Here is a 20,612-nt window from a genome sequence, read left to right as displayed (position 1 = left end):
GTGGTGGCTGCAATACTTCCTTTCCACTCACAGTCCCGCTTGCTGCGTCGTTTGTTCTTGTTGGCTGTTTTGGTTTGTTGTTTCCTCCTCTCTGCAGGTCGGAGAGTGCCGCCTCTGTGGGCGGGGGAGGGGAGCAGGGTTCTGCGCTTCCCTCCCTTCTAGTCCTCTTTTATGGCCAGTTTCTTCTTCGGGCAGTTCGCTGGCATCACCCGTTTATCTTCCGTGTCCCAGTTCTCACTGGGACCTGCCGCTTTTCCTCCCTATTCACTTTTTTTAATGGGAGATCTTACTCGCAGCGTCTCCTCGCCGCCATGTTGCTCCGCCCCCTTTCCCATCCTTGGGTACTTATTTGACAATGACATTAAGCAGATCTTTGTATATCCCCGAGGAAGTGTGATAAAATCACACCCAGGTTCCCCGAGCTGGTGATTGCAAGGAGCGTTGTCACCTCGAGGGGACTGAGTTTCCTTGTACTGGGTTGGGGATGATGATTGGTGACTAATCCCAATGGCAATGAATCTTGGGGAACAGAATGAGGAGCGGCCATCCAGAGCAGGTACCACCAGTCTTGGAGGTTAGATTGTATTGAGAACCCCAGGTGATGAGAAGGTATTGTTGACCTCCCTCCAGCAGCTTCTGATCTAGTGAGGAGGTGCTGTTCTTTTCCCCGATCTTTTACAGAAAATTCTCAGGTGTCATGACTCTGTTGATCTGCTTCTGAGCATCCATCCTCCCTAGCTTCTCTTAGTACATGTCTCTCCTTCCCTGGGAAAGATACCTAGGGAAAGTATTTCCTTCTCCACTTTGATGCCTCAAACTCCTGGTGGAAGAAGGCAGAATAGAGGAAAAAAGGAGCTTTTGATAGAAAGCAGGTTAGAGTATAGAATGGGAAACAGAGAGTGACTTGTAGAGGTGGTTTGGGGATCCTTTGGTTGACCAGAATGCACCATGTGGAGACTGTTTGCAAGGCCCCCGTGGGCTGCAAGTGCAAATGCCATTGGGGTCCAGGCAGATAATCTGAAAGTGAAAGAGCAGAAGCGTGAGACAATATTGAATGGCCGGACCATGGGGTGAACCCACAGAACAGATGTCATGACCTCAAAGTTTTCAAATTCATGTTTCAGAAAATGACAGAATTTTAAAAAATCACTTTATGAACAGAACAAAATGCATCAGCAAGTTGATTTTGGGGAAGTGATTTGCAAATCCTTCACAAGACCTTATGGAGCTCTATTCCAAAAGAATACAGGGTTTTGTTGGGGAAACAAATCTTGAAAGATGAAAATCACTAAAAGAGTTCGATTGCTCGGACAACATTATAATGCATGGCAGAGGCAGCAAATGGTCGTTGCTGGACTGGTGGTTTACATTGGGAAGACTGTGGGTTGAGAGAAGGAAGCCATCCTGGGAGGCTGAGGGCCCTTCAGGAAGAAGGAAGAATTTGTGGTGGGTCCTGAAGGATGGATAGGCTTGGTTTCAGCAAAACAGAATGTGAAAATCACCCCAAAGTTAGCCTAAGGAGACCTGAGGAAAGAATCCATGTGGACACTAAATATGGGTTTGACGGTAACCAGGAAAGAGTCTGGCTCTGCAGAGCTAAACCCTGATGCTCATCCATTTTTGGCCATGGATACCCAGTGTCCCCACATAAACTGCCTTTAATGAAGTTTAAAGATTGCCAACTCTCTGAATTACTGATCCTGGGTACAATCAGAGCTAGAGCTGACAGTGTTTCAGGGATGTTGGGATTCATGATTATGGAGACAACTGAGAAAGATAGGCAGGCAGAGCCCCAAATGACCTGAGTCCCAAACTTTTAGGTCCCAGCATTGATCTTTCCAATTCTTTGAGTCTAGTTTCTGATTTGCCCTGAGGCTGTCGGGCGTCTGTCATGGAAGGGTCTGGAAGAGGATTGAATCCAGTCTCTGTAAATGACTGGGCAAGTCTATTATTTAACTACCATTTGTTGAATACCTACTATGTGTGCTGCTTGGGGCTGAAACTGGGGGTATGAGTATATACAGAGATTCTTAATCCTTATCCTCATAGAGCTTACAGACTAGTTGGGGAAATGCAGACAGTCACACAACAGGATTGAGTCCACTAAAGGAAGAGAGAGGTGCTATGAGAGAACAGTTAGACCTGGTCTGGATGGATATTAGGGAAGGCCACACTGAAGAAGTGACTTTTAAACTTTAACTTGAAGGAAGAATAAAGTTACCAGCAAAGGAGGAGGGGAAGTTGTGGGGTGGGGGGGAACAGCAGAAGTCTGTCACCCTCTAACCCCACAAACATTTTTCCAGGCCTGTTTTAACCTCTTTCAGCTTTAAAATCCAGCTCTTAGAAAAGTGAACTGTGGTAGAACGTGAAACGTTAAAGATGAATGTTGAGAGGCACACAAATGGGACGAGAGAAATTCATTGTCCTTAAAATGAACAATATTCAGATTGAAGTAATCTGGAAACACAATTAGATATGTTGAATCCTGTGATAAGGATTCAGCTTATCACAGAGTCATGCTCAAGATGGGAAAGAACTTGAGATTCCCAAAATGCATCTTTAAAAAGTGGAAAGTGTCTGAAATGTAAAAAGGGATGAGATCTAACTTGTGCGTAACCATTGCATGTTGGCATGACCCAGGACCGTGGGTGGAGTAAGACCTCCCTCATCCTGTGTCTCTGGGGCACGCCTCATTCCCACCCCCCAATCCCCCAGAGGACTGTGCTCTCTGCATCTTGAGGGCCGGTTTTGACAGAATCAAATAGCTCAAAACCTTAGGAATAATAAATCCTTATGGCCAACCAAAAAGTGTTTAATTCCTAAAGGACAAGCTGAGTTGAGCCACTTCTAGCCAGGGGCAATTGGGGACTTAATTCTGTAAGTGTAGCAATCTGGATGATCTGAGAGCTCCGAGTTTAAGGGTAATTGCTCAATTTTCTATCCATGTCAACAGGGAAAATAGGTAAAAGTGGCTGAACACAGCCTGGCAGTGAGGCTAGATGAGATGTGAGGTGCTAGACTGTCAGAGGAATTAGAAAAATGCTATCTAGGGCGGGCTATCACCCTGTCGACCCTCTGTCTTCCTCTCTCCCCGTTCATCTCTGTCTGCGCTTTCCAAGTCTCTTTAGGACTCCTCATTCCTCCCTTGATCCTTCAACCATATCCTTCATCCTTTCTCCTGCAAACAGCAGAGTCGCTCTGAGCCTAAACATCTGTAGCATGGAGCAAGAGAAAGCAGAAAGAATCTTTAAGTACAGATAAATTGGAACACTGTTGTCTCAATTCCTTTTTCTTTTTTAGTAAGACTGTTCTGTTGTCCTGATATGCTTTCTGTAAACTTCATACAGCATCTGGGACTTCTTAGCACCACAAGAATTGGCAGATACCACCGACAAGGACTTGTTTTCCCTGGAGAGCTGGTTGTTAAATATTTACCAGCACACCACCGCTAGTTAGCCAGTGACTGTGAGCTACCTAACTTTAGTAGGCATCAGTTTCCTCCTCTGTGGACAGGTGATGGCCACAGTGACTCCTCTTAGAACTGCTGTGAGGGTTAACTCAAGTATTGCCAGCTAAGCAGCATCATATCTGGCTCGTTGCAAATACTTACAAACATTAATTATCAATACCGCTTCTCACAGGAGTGACTAGTTTCTCAAGTGTCTAACTCAATATCCTGTAAACAGAACAAAATTTAATGAAAGCACAGAAACACCCCTAATCCTTGCAACAAAGGCTCCCACCACACCCTTACCCTGTTCCCATATGTTTGGCTTATAGGAGCTCCTTTGCCTGGAAGCATGGAGTGAGAAAGACCTTAGGCTTTTAGTTCTAGAAACCTCGAACTTGAAAAGACAAAACGATTTTAAGGAATGTGATTTAATCAAAAATCAATATTTTTCTAGAAAAACTTAAAAAAAGAATTAGGGAGGCAAAGGAAGGAGGCTTGGGGACTACCTAAGCAGGTGGTGCTAAGAAGTCCCTGACGCTGTATTAAGTTTATAGAAAGCATATCGCTCACTCTACTGATGTTCTCACTCTGAAGTCTTGTCTACAAGAATGTCTGGACTGAGTGGAGAAAAGCCATAGGCCAAGTCTTGAACGCTCAGTGACGTGAAGTGAGGTCTTCAGGTTTAACTGTTCTCTTCCCCGTTACGCCATCTTTTCTGGCAACTCCATTGAGTAGCTGTTACGTGGTGACTTCTTGGCCCTATGTCGTGAACTCTGGAGAGGGGAACCTACTTTGTGGTGAACAGGAAGAGTTTCACTGAGCTTGTGTGGTTTGCAGTGGGAGTGTCGTCAGGGAGTTTGGGAGGTCTGTAAACGCCACGATCCCACAGGGCCATGCAATCACTGTACCTCTCCTGTCAGCCTGCCTCTTTGCAACACCATGGTCCCCCATGGTCCCTCTTTGCAACACCATTTATGACAATCTGACTTAAAATTTTTTGATTTTACAACGGTGCAAAAGTAATAACAGTAGACACTATGCTTCAAATTTCAGATTTTGATTTTTCACCCAGGTGAGCAATACGTAGACTCTGCATCTCTCCTGAGGCTGGGCAGGGCTGCAAGCTGAACTCCTGGTCAGTCGCGTGATCAGGGGACCAGCAACCAACCCTGTACAGTCTGCTGTGTTGCCCACATTTTATGTCCAAATCCCATCGCATCTACAAAAGGCCCAGCCCTGAATATAAAAGGGGAGACCCAGACCACCATTTTCAGTACAACATTCAATCAGTTACATGAACCATTCAACCCTTTATTGTAAATTCGCTGTGCATTTGATGGTCTTGCCCAACTGTCGACTAATGGAAGTATAACATGAGTGTTCTGCACATGTTTAAGAGAAGCCAGGCTAGACTATGATGATGAGTAGTATAGGTGTATGGCATGCGTTGTCGACTTAAGCCCAGCTTGAGTTGAGGGATATCTGTGCAGTAGAGGAAACAAATGGATACACGGAGGCAGGAGACAGGAGACAGCGGCACCATGTAAATACAGAATTGAGGTCATAATGGGACCACAGGAGGAATTCATGTAGATTAATTCGTTATCAAATAATCATTTGATTTTAGAAAATGAATAATTACAGCAATTCCAAACAAAAGACTTCAGGTGCTTGATGTGTAGGCCATGGATGTGGCCAGAACATCCAGAAAGACTGCAGTAGGCATATCAACAGGATGTTGTTATTACTTTTGTTTTTTAATGTGTATCATGAGAACTATACTAGTGGACACCTCCAGAATAAGAATAGGTAGAACAGACTTCATTTCAGTCATAAGGGAACTTAGCACCCCCATTGACATATAACTGTTGGTCAGCAAATTGGAGGCAAATCTGGGCCTCAGGTGCACCCACTGATATAACTCTGTGCCCCTGGATTGTAGATTCAGTGCTTCCTTGATGTGCAGTCAAAGCCACATTCCTTGAGAGGCCACAGAGTCCAACTTCTTTTCTCCTCAGTGTGGGTTTCACCAGAGCTGGACCCCATTATGAGCGAGACCAGAAAAATTACAAGGAACTCTCCAGAAGTTTCTTTAACGCAATGAGAAGTTTTTACTTGGTTTTGTTATTTGGAGGTGACTTAAGGGCCTGTAACCCTCCCCGAGGAATAGCCCATGCCACAGTAAAGTAGATGTCTAGGAGCTGATGGGTTGGAGAGATGTTTGGAATTACTGTACTCAGCAGGCACAGTGGTGGCTGGTTTGGCCTTCCAAAGGCAGAATCTCAGAGAAGCTTTTGAGAACAGGGTTTTTAACTTGCAGCAGAATTTACTTGTTAGGCTTTTTCAACTCAGTCATATTCTTCTTTACCCCTGTCCAGCTGCAAATCACAGCTCAGCGTCTTGGCCAGACCTTCTGCTGTGTTGGCAGAGCTGGGACAGAGTGCCTGACGCCCCTCATGGTGCCCTGAGATCTCTGGGTCACACTAGACTTTCCATCACTGACATCTCTGCCTGAAACTCTGTTGAAGGGTCCTCTCTGGGGCTCCATCTTCTTTGTTCATGTGAGCAGCTTGTTTGCAAGTCCCCAGTTAAAGGGTGGAATGGGAAGCATGGAAATGGAGCCTTGTGTCTGCGCCTGTGTGCACACATGTTGTAAATCATGCAGGTTGTGTTCACCTTCCTCCAGCAACGCCGAGAACCCGCTGTCAGACTCGTGCCTACTCTAGTCTGTTTGGAGGAATGTGATTAATAATAAATCACTCTACATTAGGCACTGCCAAAAATAAAAGAGTTAAAGCTCCCTGAAATCACTAGCAATCAGGGTATTTATTCTGTGACTCCTTGAGTTCTGTCCCGGTTGGATACAAGAGGCAAGATCAGGACAGGACAAAGCTAATCTGTTTATTGTTGGGAGACCCAGATATGACCGCAAGCTTTCAGGGTGCAGCTGGGCCCCTCCCCTCTCAACACAGACAAGAGTAACTGAGTGAGGATTGAGGGGAGTTGAGGAGGGCCAGTGCAGACAGCCCCATGTTAATGGAAACCACTGTCTGCAGACATCTTAGACTGCATAGTTGTTGTTTTCTTTTAAGATTTATTTATTTATGCATACAAGAACTGGGGAACAGGCCAGAGGTGCGAGGGGTGGGAGGATTCACCAGAGACATAGTGGGGAACAGAACAGGCAGATCTACTGAAATACACTGCTGAGGGGAGCAGCAGGCAAGTCTGAAGAGGTCTGCTGTGCAATGTGGGTCACCTTCCTGGCCGGGGATCAAACTTGTGCTACAGTAGCTGTGGGTAGCTTCATAGTGCTGAGACTTAACCCCTTGCGCCACCAGGGAGGCCCTACACTGCATAGTTTACCTGACTAGAAAGCAATAAATACTCAGTTTTCTAGGGTGTCTTTTCAAAGCATGGGAAGTGTGTCAGGAAGAGGCATAATACTTGCTGCAATGTGAAAAGACAGGTAGAGCTGCCCCAGCTAGTCTTGGTATCCCAGACCATAGCAAGGCACGGCCCAGGATGGCTGGGGACTGTGTTCTCCCGGAGAGATGGCCGTGGTGCATTACTCAGATTGGACCTGACAGCCAGTGTTCGCTTAGGTGAGGTGGGAAGGGACAGGTATGTTGATGCACCTGAGACTAGATTTAGCACATCACTTAGCCCTCAGCTAGAGAAATCTTTTCCTTCTGACACATCACACATGGAGATTCATTTCTAAAGGATCTGAGACAGTACAACCTCGGTATAACAGAAATCTGGGGGAGAGGCAACGGGGGGACCCTTTTAGCCTAGCAGGAGATGAACGCCATATGGCCAAATGAACCTTCCTTTGCAGCTTTTGGTTCTCCAAACTTTCTAAAAATTCTCAGAATTTTTCGTGTGTGTGTGTGTGTGTGTGTGTGTGTGTGTGTGTACTCCTCTCTGTATACACACACAGGAGGACACACATTGGGAATGTGATTCCCGAGTCCATAAGTGTGGTTGACGAACTAGGTTTACCTAAAAGACCCTTTAAGAGAAAGCTCTTGAAAGATGATTACAGAATTGAGACACCATCATTTAAAAGTGCCCGAGGCAAGCGCCTTTGAAAATTGCAGCAGCGGAGGGACAGAGAAAGAACCACGCAGCCCTTGATTGTTGCGCTGTTCCCCCAGGACCCGCGCCCCCCTCCCCCCATTTCTCATCTGATAAGAGAGAGAGCAGCAGTAAGACTCCTCATCTATCTTATGAAAATCCGATTCGGGATGGCTGTGATCAAAACCAGCTGGCTGTCACCGGCAGTGGCCTCGCGCGGAGGGAACAGCTCAGAAGCGTTCCGTATGTGGGGGTGTCACGGGTGGTACCGATCAAAGTAGCATTTTTTTAATAAATATATATAAGGAAAAATACAAAACTGAAGGATTTAGAATAAAAGCGGTGTAGTTTGTCTTGTTTTTTTGAGTGCAACACAAGGAGGATGAAATAGAATCAGATATGCCTGCTTTCTAACGTACTTGGGGCGGCTCTGGGAAGGCGCTCGCTGTCACGTTAACACTGCGTCGCTCATCTTGGGCCTTATTGAAGAGAGTGGAGAGCTCTCAGCTGGTGTTCCTTCCAGCCACTTCATGCCTCGTCACTTTTAAAGTCCTTTACCCCTTCTTGTCCTTAACACATCTCTGCAGATAAAAGCTGGAAGCACCTGGAAGCTCAGAGAGAGCTGTTGGTGGGGGCAGTGAGCATCTCTATTCTGGTACGCCTTTCCTGCTGCTGTCGGCACCCAGCAGTAGGATCGTTCTTAGAGGTCACTCCGCCAGGTGACACTGGGGTCCTGCCAGGGCTGAATGGGACCTTTCCCTACAGAGAAACCTGCCTAGGCCATGCTTGGCTCTCATGAATAGCTTTGGACTTGCCTGTAAGGCTCAGCCCTGGTTGGCAGCCGTGTGCACTGCTGAGACTGACTGTCATGCAGCACTCAGTGGACCTGAGTGGGGTGATGGAGAAAATGTCATTCTGGGGTGGTTGTAGTCCTGGCTCCTTCAGAGTATTACCCACAGGAGGTCGGCCTTCCCACCCCCGGGTAGACCATGAGCTGAGTGGTCACACCTAGCAAAGCCCCTTCCCTGGACACAACCGATGGCCAGCACCACATGCTTCTGGGGCCTGGCTGATCTCAAGATCCAAAATCAGTCCAAACTATCCTCTCCAACCCACTGTCCATTGAGAGAGGGGTCTGTTTCCATCTTCTGAATGCCCATGACCTCTCCCCAGCACTAGAGGAAAGGTTTGGTTTGGCAGGAGCAGGAGGCATTTCAACATCTGGGACCAGGTGAACGGGCATCCTCCTGTTCTTCCATCTCATTCTTCTTGAACTCCTGCTTGTATGCATTCCCAGGCAGACACTCTCCACGCATCTCGACCATGAATTTTGCTAGGGTTGCAGCCTTGGCAACCCAGTTCTCCAGCTGGAACCACAGATTTCAGATCCTTTCCTTCCATGTCCGTTGTCTGTCGCTGCCACTGCCAGGAGCGAGTAGGGGCTAGACCCAGCTCGGACAGGCGAAGTCACAGGGACACTTCACAAAGCGGACCTGCCAGGGAACTGCAAATGTGTTTTTGCCCCTCGAGCCCTGATTCAGGGGAGGGGGCTGTGCAGGGGACCGAGGGGGCTGGGCCCAGGCTCGCTCGAGAGCTCTTCTGAGACCGTCACTTCCCCTTGTTCCTTCGGGTGTTTGAAGCCTGTTGCCTACCGCTCTCCCCTTTTCTTCTCCCTTTTAAAAAACTCTCCATTTTTTTCACTTAGAAAAAAATTATTTATACGATTGAGATCCACTAATTAAAGCCATTTTCTGGTATTTGGTTACTGGAGCGTTTGATGTCTCTCTGACAAGACCATGAAATGCGCAGAGTGTCCACAGGGACAGAATTTGCTGAACACGGCTCTTTGTAAATGAGGGGACACAGTGTCGCAGCAGCTCATGAATATGAAACGCCCATGATGCCACCTCAGTGGACTTGGGAACACAGATGAATCCTGTCATGTGCTAAATGAGACCAATTTCTTTCACTTAACTTCATCTTCAATCAGACCTTCTTCCATTTGCCTGTTTAAAATTCCCCATACGTGATGCAGAAGGTAACAGCATTCAGTAAAACAAAGTTTTGTAGCTGCAGAGAAAAATTATAATGATCTCTGGTCTAAAGTTGCCATCTCTTAAAAACATGGACGTTGTTTCTTTACGAGCTCTCCTGAGGTCTGGTGACTTTGGGTATAGTGCTAGAGCTGGGTCTGAACTGCTCTTATTGGGGTGTCTTTAAGCAGTGTGTCCAGATCCCTTTCACATGGGTTGGTTATTGAACTTGGCTCTGAATGGTTGGCTGTGAGCCCTGAACAGCCCCTGGATGCTCTGCCCTGTGGGGGATGGCATCTCGGGGAAGAGGTTGTCTGTCCCCACCTGGCCCCCTTCCCATCAGGACTCACTTAGTAGATGGAGAGAGATGGATGTCGACACGAAGCACCTGGAAGAACCTGGCAGGGTAGGTAGCCAACCTCTTGTATTATTTACTAAGGTGTCAAGTGAGAAAATGCTGGAGTACAGAAGAGACTTTGTGTTGCTCTCTAGAAACCCTTCTGGACACAACCAAAAATTGGTTAGCAGTCCCTAACCAAGAAAATCTGCAAAGAAGATAGTCTAGAGGTGGAGGCCTCCCTGCCTGAAATATCTTTGCCTCGGTGGGACGCATACTGCGAGGCCTCCTTTATTCTCCTTCCTTCAGTACTTAGATTCACAAGCGCCTGACCAGTGTATACTCTGAGAAAGCCAAGTGTAGTCTAAGGAATCACTTTCTTTTCTAGTTGTACTAAAATAAGTGAGCAACAGCTAGATTTGACTGCAGCCTCTCAGAACACGCACTGAAGGGGACCTGGGGCCAGCTTCATTGAATGAGGCGTGTGGGCCACAGGGGTGGGATAGGACCCTCTGGGACTGTGCCGGGGAGTTTGGCACGTGTGTGATGTTATATTACCCATCATGAGTGTCTTTCAGCGCTTGTCTTAGAAACCAGTTGGAATTGAGCCTACTAGTCTTCCCATGTGTTTCTCTTATTTATACTATTTATTTGCGCAACACTCATTTCTTCTGTGGTTGCACCTGGTAGATTGATTGCTCGGTAGATCTGCTGGCAGACTTGTGTTTGGGTCTCTTGAGGGGTTTCCCATTGGGCAGTCTCTCTCTTTGAAGCCAGTCCTTTCTGCTGTTGCTGTGTATTAACAGGCCTTTACTGGGGGCTCCCCAGAAAGTGAAATGATAAAGCGGGACACTCCAACGGCCAGAGGGAACTCACAGAGACTGTTGAAGAGCAGCGCGTCTCTGTCTCAGGATGGGAGCCCAGTGGTCTTCCTGGAATGGATGTGCATGTCTGCCTCTTCCTCTATCATTGTTCTGTGAGCATGGTCCTTCCCAGCAGGCCTTGCAGCTGTCTAGTGAGGCAAAGCCTGTGCTGTGATGCTACAATGTCCAGGAAGCATGAGGATGGCTCTTGGTGGTGCTTGTGACGTGACTCCTACTTAGGCAACTTTTGGACTCATTAAGCTGTAATGGGGACGATATGGAGAAGGTTGACATGCCTCTAATGTGTGTGTAACTTTCCGATTTGAGGGGGTATCTATTGATTTATTTCTGCTCAGTTGTCCATTAGTTTGCCAGTCCTTGGGCACACAGAAGTGATTGGGGTGTGGTCTTCCCCCTCTGCTAGTTTACTGTCTAGGGGAGACCAAATTTTACTGGGCTCTGCCTGCTACAAGGTAATGAGAGCTACCCTTGAATACAGTGTGATGGGGAGAAAAAAATAGATCTGAGGTAAGGAAAGGAAATATTTTTTTTCCACTTGTCTGTAGCATTTGAATGTATTGCCACATCCAATATTGCATACTTTTTTAAAAATAAGACAATTGGGTCGCCCTGTTATTTTCAGCCACAGAATCTAGTTTCCTTCACAGTTATAATCGAAAACATTTATTTGTGGTCCCTGCCCCCCACCGCCCCCACTATACCGGTGCCCCTTGCAGACATGGAGCTATTATTGCCAGCACCACATGGTGGGTGCTCAAGCCAGTGTTCCTTGAATGAATAAACGGGTGCATGCATGAATGAAGGAATGAAAAAAATGAACCAACAAACACACAAGCAGACGAATGCTGCTTCCCACCATGTGGCTAACCAGGCAGCACATGGGGCAGGGAGGCAGGTTTACTAGCCTGCAAGACAACTGACGTGAGAGTTGGAGCAGTGCAGAGAGCCTGGCTGGCCTGTTGAAGGAGCTGAGCTGGGAAGGGGAGAGCTGATCCAAGGGAGGAGGGAGACACGTGTGGGACTGAGAAGGGCCAGGACGCCCGCTCCCCGGGCACTGACACGTCTCACCTCTGGGGGCTCTTTGAGGTGCCACCTCCTTCTATGTGGGGCTGGCCAATAAGACATGGGTGCTGGGACTGAGTCTGCGGCTCTCTGGTGTCAGTGCATCTTTTCATCCCGGCTCTTTTGGCCTTGTTGTAGGGAAGTAGCCAGTCGGGGCATGTGGCAAGGGAGAGACTTAGCTTATTTATGGTTATTGGAATCTAGAGAAATACTCAAGAACAGAGGCCACTGAGTCTCCCACAAAGTCCAGGAAGTCCCAGTTACCTCCCTCTACTATTGGGGTTGTCCTTGAAGGCACCTCAGCTAAGCAGCAATGAAAGGCTGGTGGGGTGTAGACCAGCTTGAAGTGGCATCTGGACTGGAGTTGGAAGCCCGGCTATCCGCTGCTCAAGGTCTCGCCTCATGCAAGCTGCTCTACTTGCTGAGCCTCACTCAAAGATCTTATCTGCAAAATGGCAGCCACTGGGCAGGAGTAAATGAGAAAGCAAAAGTAGAGCCTTTGCGTTTCTCTGCATGCTCACTACCATATTGTCAAATGTACTGAGCATGGTGCTTAGAATTCTGTAAAGATTACTGCATTTAATACTTGCAGCAACCGTCAGAGTTGGCTGTAATTATGGTCCTTGCTTTGCAGATGAAGAAACTGAGGCACAGAGAAGCTAGAGTCACATCACATGAAACCCTCTTGCCTCCAGCGCCTGCGCCCTTAACACTGGACACAAGTCCTGTGGTTTGCTAAGCTCACTCATGGTTTCTGTTCATGTCATTCCTGTTGGAGGCATAGAAGAACATGAGAATAAAGTTAACACGATTATTGAATTGTTAAAACAGCGGTAGCTTTTCAGCAGGACTGAGCGGACTGCTGCATCCCTCTTGTGGTCCCTATTAGGTCCCTGTGCCTCTGCGTGTTAAACTTTACAATGTGAATCAGACTGAGTCATCCGTCTGTCCTTGCAGGTCAAGTCAGCTGTTGCTGTTGGCAGGCAAGGCTTGGCCATTCCATGTAGGTAATTCTGTGAGGGAGCCGATTTCTCAAGTTCATTTTCTTTTTCCAGGTTTCTTCGTGGAGAGAGAGAGAGAGAGAGAGAGAGAGAGAGAGAGAGAGAGTGTGTAAAGGGAGGGAGGGAGGAGGGAGGGAAAGGAGAGAAAGAACAAAAAGTTCCAAGAACATACTATGCACATACAAGCAAGCAGCTGGTCGTGATTGTAAATCAGAAACTGTGTGTTGTAAACCAACATTGTCTCATAAAAAGCATCACAGTTTCACTAAATAGATCAGAAATGGTAAAATCATGAAGTTCTTTGAAGTTTGCCCAGAACCTGCCCCACGGCCACCTGTTCCACTGGGGCCGGGAGTTGGACGGCCTGACGCCTCTACTATGGCGCAAGCTGTCGCTGCCCCAGAACGTTCCAGCTTGCCGTCGCCTGGCTGTCATGGCTGGCTCTGGCCCGCTCCGGCGCCTCACCGGCTTCTGTTGGGCACCAGACTTCCAATTAGACAGAAATCCCACTGTGTGGCCAGCCCCGCCAGTGCCACTCTGCGCCGCCCCTTTGCCAAGCCCGCGCTGACCTCTGATCTGTCACAGATGGGCCAGCCCGCCCTCCTTTGTGCACGTCTGGAGGAGGGGGGTGGCGAGGAGGAGGGGAACCCGCGGGGAGCCGGAGTGGACATTGGACAGAAGTGCGGCTCCTCAGAGCTTGGAGAAGCTGGGCAGAGTTGACAGGACCCAAATGCCAACTTTGTGGAGGGAAAGGGACTTTGGGAAGACCCGGTTCCGAGCCCTCCACCCAGCATGGGGCAGTGTCTTACCAACTTCTGAATATTCATCTCAGGCTGGACTCCACACCGAGGACAGCCAGGAGCAGCTCACGGGCTCACTCCAAAACCGTCAGGCTGCTGATGGCTCGTGGCACAGCCAGCTTCCATCCTGCCCGCGCGGGGCCTGTGTGATCCCACCAGCCCAGGGGCTCTGCGCACCCGGCCCCGGGGGTGGTGCTGTCAGCAGCCCTCACCACCGCCTGTGTTAATCACACAGAGCCGGAATAAAAAGCAAGCTTATTTTCTGTTAGCATGAGAAACAATCTAGACCATTCCATTTGTAATTCTCTAGTAAGATACTGAGAATCTAAGCTGCCAACAGCTCCTTTCTAAATGGGACTGACTAAATATGGATCATTATCTTTTTTTTTTTTTTTAAGATTTTATTTATTTATACAAGAAGAACTGGGGTACAGGCCAGTTGCGCGAGAGGGTGAGAGGATTTACAGAGACAGAGAGGGGAACAGAACAGGCAGACTGATGAAACACACTGCTGAGGGGAGCAGCAGGCGCGACAGGAGAGGTCTCTGTTGCGCCTTGTGCAACCCTGGCCGGCTGGCTGGGATCGAACCGGGGCTGCAGAGGCTGCGGACAGCTTCACAGCGCTGTGCTCAACCGCCTGCGCCACCAGGGGAGGCCCTGGATCATTATCTTGGGGACGGTATAGACTATTTTTCCCCATCAGCTGTTCCTTTTTATGTATATCCCCTTCCCTCTCCCCACCCCTTTTATTACTCTTTCTCTGTGTGTCTAGTGTTCTGAGCCTCTGCCTCTCCCTTGCATGTTCTCTGTCTCTTCCCAGGTACAGCGTCAGTAACCCCGCGGTGGAGGCGGTAATCAAGACTCCAGGCGGGCGGTGACATTGGTCTACTTGGGCCTCGCTTGATCTGAGCAACCACAAAGTCTAGTTAACAAATAGCGTAAAAGAGGCAAAGGTCTTCCCAGCTGTTTTTGGACAGAGCCGCTTCAAAATACAGTGGAATCCAGTCCATGGAAGCAAACAAAGGGTCTCATCATCACTCTTTTCTCCCTGGACTGTTTCTCCTTGTAACATTTGCGGCTGCTTTGGGGATTGCACCTAGCCTTTTTTTCCTGCCCCGTCTCTCTCCCTTTTTTCTCTATTTTTACTCTTGTCTGGTTAAAACATACGAACCCCCTCAGCCAGTCAGTGATACTCGTTTGCAGAAGGACATACTCTTTAGGGTGTCGGGTTCTCCCCGGGAGAAAATGGATTATTTTTAGTACCTCCAGCAGTTGCTACAATTAAGGTGCTCTCTCTCTCTCTCTCTCTCTCTCTCTCTCTCTCTCTCGCTCTCGCTCTCGCTCTCTCTCTCTCTCTCTCTCTCTCTTTCTCTCTCTCTCTCTCTCTCGCTCTCTCTCTCTCTCTCTCTCTCTCTCTTGCCTGACTTTTGTTAGACTGATAAAAGAAATGGCCTCGTGCCCCCTCCTCTGTCTGTATGTCTGTCTCATGTGGAAAGTTCAGAAGAGGAAAATCTCTGTGAGGCGGCAAGAGGACACCCATCCTTACAATCAGTGTTGTTTGTTAAATCAGACCCGGAAAGTAGAGACCGTGACCCCCGGGAGACCGCTGGGGAGCCTGGTCGTGCATTAGCTGTAGCGTGTCCATCAGGTCCAGGCTGCAGGCCGTGACCGGGACTGTGATGCTAGCAGAGATCAGGACACGCGAATGCATGCGTGGACCTTGGTCATGAGGGCGGGGCTCGTGATGCCATCCCCCTGGAGGCGCTGCTGTTCTCAGTCCTCTGTCTCTGCCCATGGCGGACTTGCTCATTGCTCGGCGCTGCTGCTTTCCTCTCCCTCCTGCTGTGAGCACATTGCCCGGTGCTGTCTGGGATTTTGTTTCTTTCCATCTTGCCCTGGAGAACCCCTCCAGTGGCTCCCGACCTGGAGCATGTATCAGGATCACTGAGGACGTCTTTGAAAAAATACAGGTGTCTCGGGGGAGGCCTGGGGTCCAGAAATTGTTGAGTTTTTTACTCTTACATCTCTAGTGTGGTGCTCGGGCCTAATCTGTGAGCCCCCAAGACCAGAGACTTCGGGTGTCCATTCTGCAGCCTCCGCACCATGGGTTGTGGTTGGAAGGTGACAGGTAATAACCGGGGAAGCGGACAAGATCCTGATTCATGCTGCTGACACCTTTGCCTCTTCCTGTCATTGTAGATATACCTGTTATTCCAGATCTGGAAGAAGTACAGGAAGAAGACTTTGTTTTGCAAGTGGCAGCCCCTCCTAGGTACAGTCAAGTAGGGGTGAAGCTAGTGGGAGACTGGCCACTTTGTACGAACACACTCCACATACCCTACTGTGGTGCCACCCCCTGGTATCTGTCAGATGCTGTTGGCTGTAGGCTCTGTCCAAGGTGTCCCACTTTCTTAGACATTTCCTTCCCCCTCCGGTCCTTCCCAGCTGCCAGGGAGGCTCTGGGGACATGGCCCGCAGCGCTCCTGAACTGGGCCTGGAGTGGCTCCTCCTCACAGTCTGTCTTTCCTGCAGCATCCAGGTCAACCGGGTGATGACTTACCGTGATCTGGACAATGACCTCATGAAGTACTCGGCCTTTCAAACCTTGGTGAGCAGAACAGGATCCCCAGAAAGGGTCCAGCTCCAGGCACCTTCTGTACAGCATCTTCATGCGTCCAGGGGCTGCCTGGCAGCTGTACTTTGAGGGGGGCAGCCTTCTGGGGTATCCCAGCACCTCTGGGCCCAACATATTCCAGTGCTGCTCCAGGGCCAGGCTCCCACCTGCTCCCCGGCCGCCCCGTTGGCTTCAGTAGAAACGTCTGACTGGGCCAGTCCACCCAGGGTTGGTCTTGCACATACAAAGGAGGGGGTTCCCTCGTTTCTCAGTGGCACGTGGCCCACTCACATTTTTACTCTTGTAAGGCATTTCTGCGTGTCTGGGTGGGGTCTACCACATGCAACCTGGTCCTCCTCACTTTGCGAGAGGCAGTTTCTGAGGACCCCAGCATGCACAGCCTGGCTTCTTTTTTGCACTCACAGGATGGAGAGATCGACCTGAAGCTCCTCACTAAAGTCCTGGCACCGGAGCACGAAGTCCGGGAGGTAGGTGGCCGCGGGAGCTGTCGCTGATGGAGGGGACGGGCCTGCCTTCGCTTCCCCAGTGACACCCCTCTTGCAGGACGACATCAGCTGGGACTGGGACCGACTATACACTGAGGTGTCCTCGGAGCTCCTCACCGAGTGGGACCTGCTGCAGTCCGAGAAGGAGGACCCGGTGGGGCAGCCCTCGCACACCTGAGCCCCGGGGTCCAGCAGACCCCTTTTCTGGGCCTGAATCATCTCTCTGTGGACTGGACAAAATGCAGTAAGCCCAAAACTAAAGAAGCTGGCAAGCAGCTTAAAACTTTTATATGGAATATTTTGTGATAAAAATATTTATTTTCAGTAGACCACATTGGATCACTCACTTGTAATAAATCGCTTTATTCTCTGGTCGTTGCTTCCATTTCTGTCAACACCCTCTGGGGAAAATGGGTCAGGAGGGCAGCTTTGCAACAGTCTGATGGGAAGTCTCCCTGCTGTTGAGTAGGAGGGCCAGTTAGATCTGGGGGTGAAGGGATGGTGCAGCTCCTGAGAGTCGTTCAGTTCACAGGCGCACACAGCACATGCCCGGAGCCTCTACCCGTAAGAGCCCACCCCCACGCGGTTTCTGGGGAGGTTGCAAAGGGCTGCCTGGGGGGCCTGACGTGATGCCTTTCTTGCTATGGACGTGCAGTGACGGCAGCGAACCTGCTCTGTCTCCTTTGTGCTTTGGGGTGGCCACAGCTGAGGAGATCGCAAGCTGTGCGTTCTGGTCTTCACATCAGGGTTTGCTGGCTATTTGGACAACACCCTCTTTCTCCCCTTTTCCTGTGACCCATGCATTGGGCCCCCAAAGCCAGCCTTTCCCTGGGACTCCCTCTGACTTTTCGGGTGCCACGCTGCTTGTCTCCACTGCTCCCCCAAGTGTCATCACTGCCTGCGTCCAAAACAGGCCAAAATCTGGAGGTGAGCCCAACCCTTTAAACAGACGTCTTGGGCTTTTTGTTTTTCTCTCGTTCTCCCGAACACATCTTGTCCGAGGACAGGGATCTTGTCGGCGGACAGGAACCTCTCCCTGCCCACCTCTCCTGGATGCCACTTTGGATCCGGCCCCTGAGGCTGCCAGCCGCTGACTGAAGCCCCTCTCAGCCACCAGGAGTGCTGAGTGCTGCTCTTCTCCTGCCTGGAAAGCCCTTCATTAAAATTCAGAAAAACAAAGAGCTCCACATCAAAAACCCACTGGGGGGTTATTTTCCAGTCACTACTGTGCCCTTCCCCGTGAGCCAGGCCAGCTCGAGCAGGCAGAGGAAGCTTGTCTGTTAATTATAAACTTGGGGATTGAGTGACTGTGGGGTTCCCTTTCCTGCTTTCCAGAGTCACACTCTCAGCCCAGAAAGCCCCTCTTTGGAACCATCCCCATGGTCACTGAGAAGCTTCTGTCCAGGCTGAATTTTCTGGATTCTGCATTATTCTGAAACCCAAAGAGAAAGACTGTGTTTCCAGTGCCTTAATTACTGGCAAGTTCAACTGCTTTGAGATGCTGATAACCTTGGTGGTCTTTGGCCAGCCCTGGCAAGTGGCTCAGGATTGACCGCTTCATTTTATGACAGCAGCAACCAGTCCCAGGTGTATGAGTGCTCACCCCACCTCATGCTAGCTGCTGGGCTCTGTGCGTGTGAGGCGTGCCTTAAGCCTCCCGACTGCCCAGTGAGGTTAATACTGCCGTTACTCTGTCTTACAGATGAGGAAACTGAGGCTGAGAGAGGTTAAGAGGTAGCTCAAGATGGTCCAGTGACCTAGGGGCAGGACTGGAACTCAAAACCAAGGTGTCTGACCCTACTGTGCTTTCAATGCCTATTTCTGTTACCCCTGTACCCTTGCCCTGCATTCAGCTTAGAAAAATTTACAGAAGGCAACTTCTCCCAGCAGTTGCCTGAGAGGAGCTGCCTGCCCCAGCTCCCAGACCAAGCCTCAGTTCTTTCTACAATGTGACCAGAGAGCTGAGGGCTTCTGTCGGGCCTGGGTATAAAGCCTCTCAACCTGGCTGAGAGCCCTGGTCCCCCAGAAGGTAGGGATGAGGCCTGAGGACCTAGTGAAGAGCAGTACTAAGTTCCAGAAGCAAAGCTGGACAAGAGGCCAGCTCAGGCCTCATGTGGCCAAGTCTCCTCTCACCTGCCTGTGCCCCAGCCAAGCCCTGTCTGGACTTCATCCTTTACACCTCTTCTGAGTTCCTAGAGAATGGCAGATGGTTCCAGAACCATCTGCCCAGTTCTTACTCAACTTCTGAAATACCTCCCTATTGTTCCAACCAGCGGCGTCACCCACTCCAGACTTCAAAGGGCCTCCCAAGGAGATGGCCCACGGGGCAGGAGAGAAGGAGCAAGCATCCACAGGTGCCCACAGTGTGATTTTCTGCAGCTACCTGGGGAGACTTGGAACGGTCTTGGTGCTGCCACTTCCTCCGTGTGGCACATTAACTGATACCTCAGAATTTCTCCTGGACTGGCACTCAACACCCTAAGCAGGCTTGAGATGGCCCAGCTGGTCTCTGACAAAATCTGGTGGCTTTGACACCTGCTGCAGAGCTACTCTTCATGGGCCAGGCCTGGGGAGAGGAGTCCTTCCTTCGTGAGTCATTAGGCACCACCGAGTACCCGCCAGGCCCCATTCTAGGCGCTGCAGACATAGACCCAGCCCAGTAGATCCCCCTTCCTTCGAGCGCTTCCATTCTGGCAGGGAGATGCGCAAATAAGCAAAATAGAGTGTGTCAACTAGTGGTAGGCGCCATGGGGAGAACTAGAGCAGGAACGGGGTGGGGGGGTGCGGTGATATGGAAGGGGTGCTTAAGGGAGGACTCACTGAGAGGTGGCATCTGAGTAAAGACCCAAAGAAGGTGAAGGAGAAGTAAGGCTGGTCCCTGGGGAAGAGTTCCAGGAAGAGAGTGGCAGGGCAGCAGCCAAGAGGAAGGCAGGTTCCTGGCTTGTGTGAGAAGCAGGAGCCATGTTCCGGGCTGAAGGCAACAGGGGAAGGAAACTTTGTCGTGCTGTGACAGACCCTGGTGTGTGGGGTGGGCTCCCTCCAGTGACAGAGCTACTCAGACTCCCTCAGGCCTGCAAGGTAGCCTTACGCTTCCTCCAACACCTCACGACCGCTACATGCCCGAGCCTAGAGGAAGCCACAAGTTCATGCTACACGGAAGGGAGGTGAACAATGAGCTCTGTCTGCCCAGGACAAGCGTTCAGGAAGCAGCTATCAGCTCCCTGCCAAGCAGGGCATGCGGGTGTGCCAGGCAGACAGGGTGGCATTGGAAGGCCCCTGCATGGAACACTCCCTGGAAACTTGCATCTCTGATGAAAACTCAAGCAAGAAATTCACACGGGCAGGCCTGTGGCTGCAGCTGAGGTCATCTCTATCCCTAATTGTTGGTTCATCTTGGCTAAGCCCCAGGACACTCGGAATGGGGTTTTGTAACAACGTGTTCCAGATGGAAACTGATGCTACCACGTGTTAGTGTGGCACAGGCTGCTTACCTGAATCAAGGCCCCCCCTTGCTGGGTGGTTACCTGGTTCCTGGGAGCGCTGATGCCAGACACCTGTGTGAAAGGTAAGTATTTGCTACAGGGTGATAAGGAAGCTTAGCACCCTCATTCTCCATGCCCCCAAAGCACTGTGCTTTTCTCCTGGGGGACAGAAATTCAGTGGGGAAGAACACAGATTCCAGGATCAGAGTCCCAACTGCACTCCAGTACCAGCCGGTCACTTAGTAGCTGTGCATCTTTGAGCAAGTTGTTTCCTTTTCTCTTCCTGTTTTCTCACCTGAAAAATGAAGATAATATTAGTACTATCCTCTTAATTGCAGTGCCCCATAAAAGCTGACAGCTGT

At 49.8% G+C, this 20,612-nt stretch overlaps 1 protein-coding gene across 1 annotated transcript in view; it reads left to right on the top strand.

The window, feature by feature from the left end:
- The window catches only part of IFT43 (intraflagellar transport 43), a 78,023-nt gene extending 60,846 nt beyond the window's left edge, over window positions 1–17,177 (top strand). The window contains exons 6-9 of the mRNA XM_037503826.2: window positions 15,848–15,920; window positions 16,181–16,256; window positions 16,688–16,750; window positions 16,827–17,177. Of these exons, the coding sequence (XP_037359723.1) occupies window positions 15,848–15,920; window positions 16,181–16,256; window positions 16,688–16,750; window positions 16,827–16,946 (332 nt within the window). The 3' untranslated portion in view covers window positions 16,947–17,177. The remainder of the gene's footprint in view (window positions 1–15,847; window positions 15,921–16,180; window positions 16,257–16,687; window positions 16,751–16,826) is intronic.
- The last annotated feature ends 3,435 nt before the right edge of the window (window positions 17,178–20,612 follow it).

Source organism: Talpa occidentalis, unplaced genomic scaffold, assembly GCF_014898055.3.
Source record: "Talpa occidentalis isolate TD23 unplaced genomic scaffold, MPIMG_talOcc4v2.1 talOcc4.11, whole genome shotgun sequence".
NCBI classification, from domain to species: Eukaryota; Metazoa; Chordata; class Mammalia; order Eulipotyphla; family Talpidae; genus Talpa; species Talpa occidentalis.
Note: the sequence above shows the minus strand (reverse complement) of the source record. Positions and strands in the feature narration are given on the sequence as shown.